Source organism: Vicia villosa, linkage group LG6, assembly GCF_029867415.1.
Source record: "Vicia villosa cultivar HV-30 ecotype Madison, WI linkage group LG6, Vvil1.0, whole genome shotgun sequence".
Classification (NCBI taxonomy): domain Eukaryota; kingdom Viridiplantae; phylum Streptophyta; class Magnoliopsida; order Fabales; family Fabaceae; genus Vicia; species Vicia villosa.
Window position 1 is genome coordinate 128,939,409 of NC_081185.1, and position 2,920 is coordinate 128,942,328.

General features: G+C 38.4%; 1 protein-coding gene across 1 annotated transcript; it reads left to right on the plus strand.

Moving 5' to 3' along the window:
* The first annotated feature begins 284 nt into the window (after positions 1 to 284).
* LOC131612357 (cytochrome P450 CYP94D108-like) lies at positions 285 to 2,592 on the plus strand. The gene is made up of 2 exons (XM_058884153.1): positions 285 to 1,178; positions 1,560 to 2,592. Exons 1-2 carry the CDS (start codon positions 314 to 316, stop codon positions 2,225 to 2,227), a joined length of 1,533 nt encoding a protein of 510 aa, XP_058740136.1. The 5' UTR covers positions 285 to 313; the 3' UTR covers positions 2,228 to 2,592.
* Positions 2,593 to 2,920: the final 328 nt, after the last annotated feature.

Below are 2,920 nucleotides of genomic sequence, written 5' to 3' on the forward strand. Positions count from 1 at the left end.
ATGTATTCTTAAATTTCTTCAAAAACATTTTCTTAAAAAGAAATTTTTTATAATTAGTCATAACTTTCTTCTATATTTAACTGTAATAACATTAATTAAAAATAATTTGTTCTTTAAGAACATTTTAGTTAATGTTTTTATAATTTGTTCTTTAAAAACATTTTTCTTTAAAAAGATAATTTTGTTATTTGATTGGTTAAATTAGATGCAAGTACCAACAAAATTCAAACGTTTTTTCATATAAATTATAGTTATCTCCTTCACTTTATAACTTCACATATCAATCACACACACAAAGTTATCACCTCAAACTATGGAACTCTTCTCCCTCCAATCATTTTTCATATCCATTTTATCTATTCTCTTCTTCTATCTCTCCCTTTGTTTCTTCACCATATCAAACAAACCCGGCTTCAAAACCTACCCTCTCCTCGGAGCTTTACCCTCATTCATCTCAAACCGCCACCGCTTCCTCGAATGGTCTACCCAAGTCCTCCGCGCCTGTCCCACCAACACCGCCGTATTCTGCCGCCCTGGCAGAATCCACGGTGTCCTAACAGCCAACCCAGATAACATACAACACATCTTAAAAACCAAATTCGAAAACTATCCGAAAGGCGAAAGATTCATCTCTTTCCTCCAAGATTTTCTCGGCACAGGAATCTTTAACTCCGACGGTGATCTCTGGAAGCTTCAGAGAAAAACCGCCAGCTACGAATTCAACACGAAGTCCTTAAGAAACTTCATCATCGAAAATGTAACAGTAGAAACACAAACTAGGCTCATTCCGATTCTCTCCAAAGCAGCGGAGAAAAATAACATCCTTGATTTGCAGGATATCTTAGAATGTTTCGCATTCGATAACGTTTGCAAACTCGCCTTCAACGTCGATCCTGAATGTCTCAGCGGTGACGGACCCGCCGGAAACGCCTCATTCATGCGCGCATTCGAAGACGCCGCAGTGTTAAGCTCCGGAAGATTCATGTCCCTTTTCCCAATGTTATGGAAAGTGCAAAAAATTCTCAACGTCGGAGCAGAAGGGAGATTGAAACAATCAATCGCAACCGTCCATAAATTCGCTGACGAGATCATACGGTCAAGAATGGAAGAGAAAAACGGTTCCAGAAAAGGTGAAGATTTACTATCACGTTTCATCGCAACCATGGTTTTAAATTGCGGTCCGCAACCGCAATTGCACCCGCAATATTGCGGATGCGGTTGGCTCCGCAACCGCATCGGACCGCAATTGCGGTGTGATTTTGAAATCGCGCCTCCGGATGTATTAGGAATCCCATAGGACAATTTTAATCATGTTTTTTTAAGTATTCTCATCAAAAATCAATATATTAGAATTCTAAAACTCAATTTCCTTCTTATATAATGAAAAAACATAACATTAAGTGTTTTTCAATATAATATTTCAAACGCTTCCTTTTAAAAATTCACGCCGCAACGGCCGCAATGCGCATCGCAACAAGCGCAATGACCGCAATCGCAACATCCGCAACCGCAACCGCATCCGCAGCCGCAACCGCAATTTAAAACCATGATCGCAACAGAAGAAGCTTCGCCGGAGTTTCTACGTGATATTGTAATAAGCTTTATTCTAGCGGGACGCGATACGACTTCTGCTGCATTGAGTTGGTTTTTCTGGATCCTATCTTCTAGGATCGATGTTAAAGAGAAAGTAATGAAAGAAATCGAAACGGTGCGTTCAAGAAGTGGCGACAAAATGGCTGTGTTTGGTTTTGAGGAGTTGAGGGAGATGCAATACTTACACGCGGCGATTACGGAGGCGATGAGATTGTATCCTCCGGTTCCGGTTGATACGAAGGCGTGTTTGAACGACGATGTTTTGCCGGACGGGACTAGAATGAAGAAAGATTGGTTTATTTCTTACCATACTTATGCTATGGGGAGAATGGAGAGTGTGTGGGGGGAAGATTGTAATGAGTATAAACCTGAGAGGTGGTTGGAGAATGAGGAGGGTGAGGGTGGTGTTGGTGTTTGTAGAAGTGAGAGTCCGTTTAAGTTTCCGGTGTTTCATGCGGGGCCTAGGATGTGTTTGGGGAAGGAAATGGCGTATATTCAGATGAAGAGTATTGCAGCTTCTGTGATGGAGAGGTTTGAGGTTGTTGCGGTGGAGAAAGAGAAGATTCCTGAACATGTTTTGTCTTTGACATTGAGGATGAAAAATGGGTTGCCTGTGAGGGTGCAAGTGAGGTAAGGGAAAGAGGGGGATGTGTGTGTTGAGGTGTGGATGTGAAGAGAGGTGATGATACAAGTGGTAAGGGATAATAAAAGTGGTTAAAGTGATTTTTCATGCCATATTAAAGAAGTGATTGTGTTAGAATTATGTTGTTGTTGTTGCACTCACTTGGATGATATAGTAAAGAACTCTTTTAGGGAGAGCTTTGCCATCCTCAATAGTTATAACTCTGATGTTGCATTTTGTTTTGAAATGCCAAAAAGGATGATACTAAATTAAAGGCTTAAATGATGGTTCTCAATTTTATTACTACATTCTACCCAATTATTCTCTTCAACTTTTAAAATATTAGAATATATTGATTATTTTTTTTTAAACATATCCCTAATTATATTACATATTTTTCTAGAATCACAGATAAATACAATTACATACACATTAACTATTTCTCTCTTTTACTAATAAATTTGTAAAATTATACAAAATATGTAGTCTATAAATATATTACTCTAAGAGCATAATTATCGGCAACTTCCAACCAATCATACACTTTAACCAAAACCACGGTGTCAGAAATATTTGGATATTTGAGAAAAAGTAACGTTGGCTAGTATGTAAACGTTGGCTAGTTTGTGACCGTTTCTACATGTCAGCTGGATTCTAATTGACAAAAAAATTACACAAAGACTATTACTATAATTTGTCAACAAA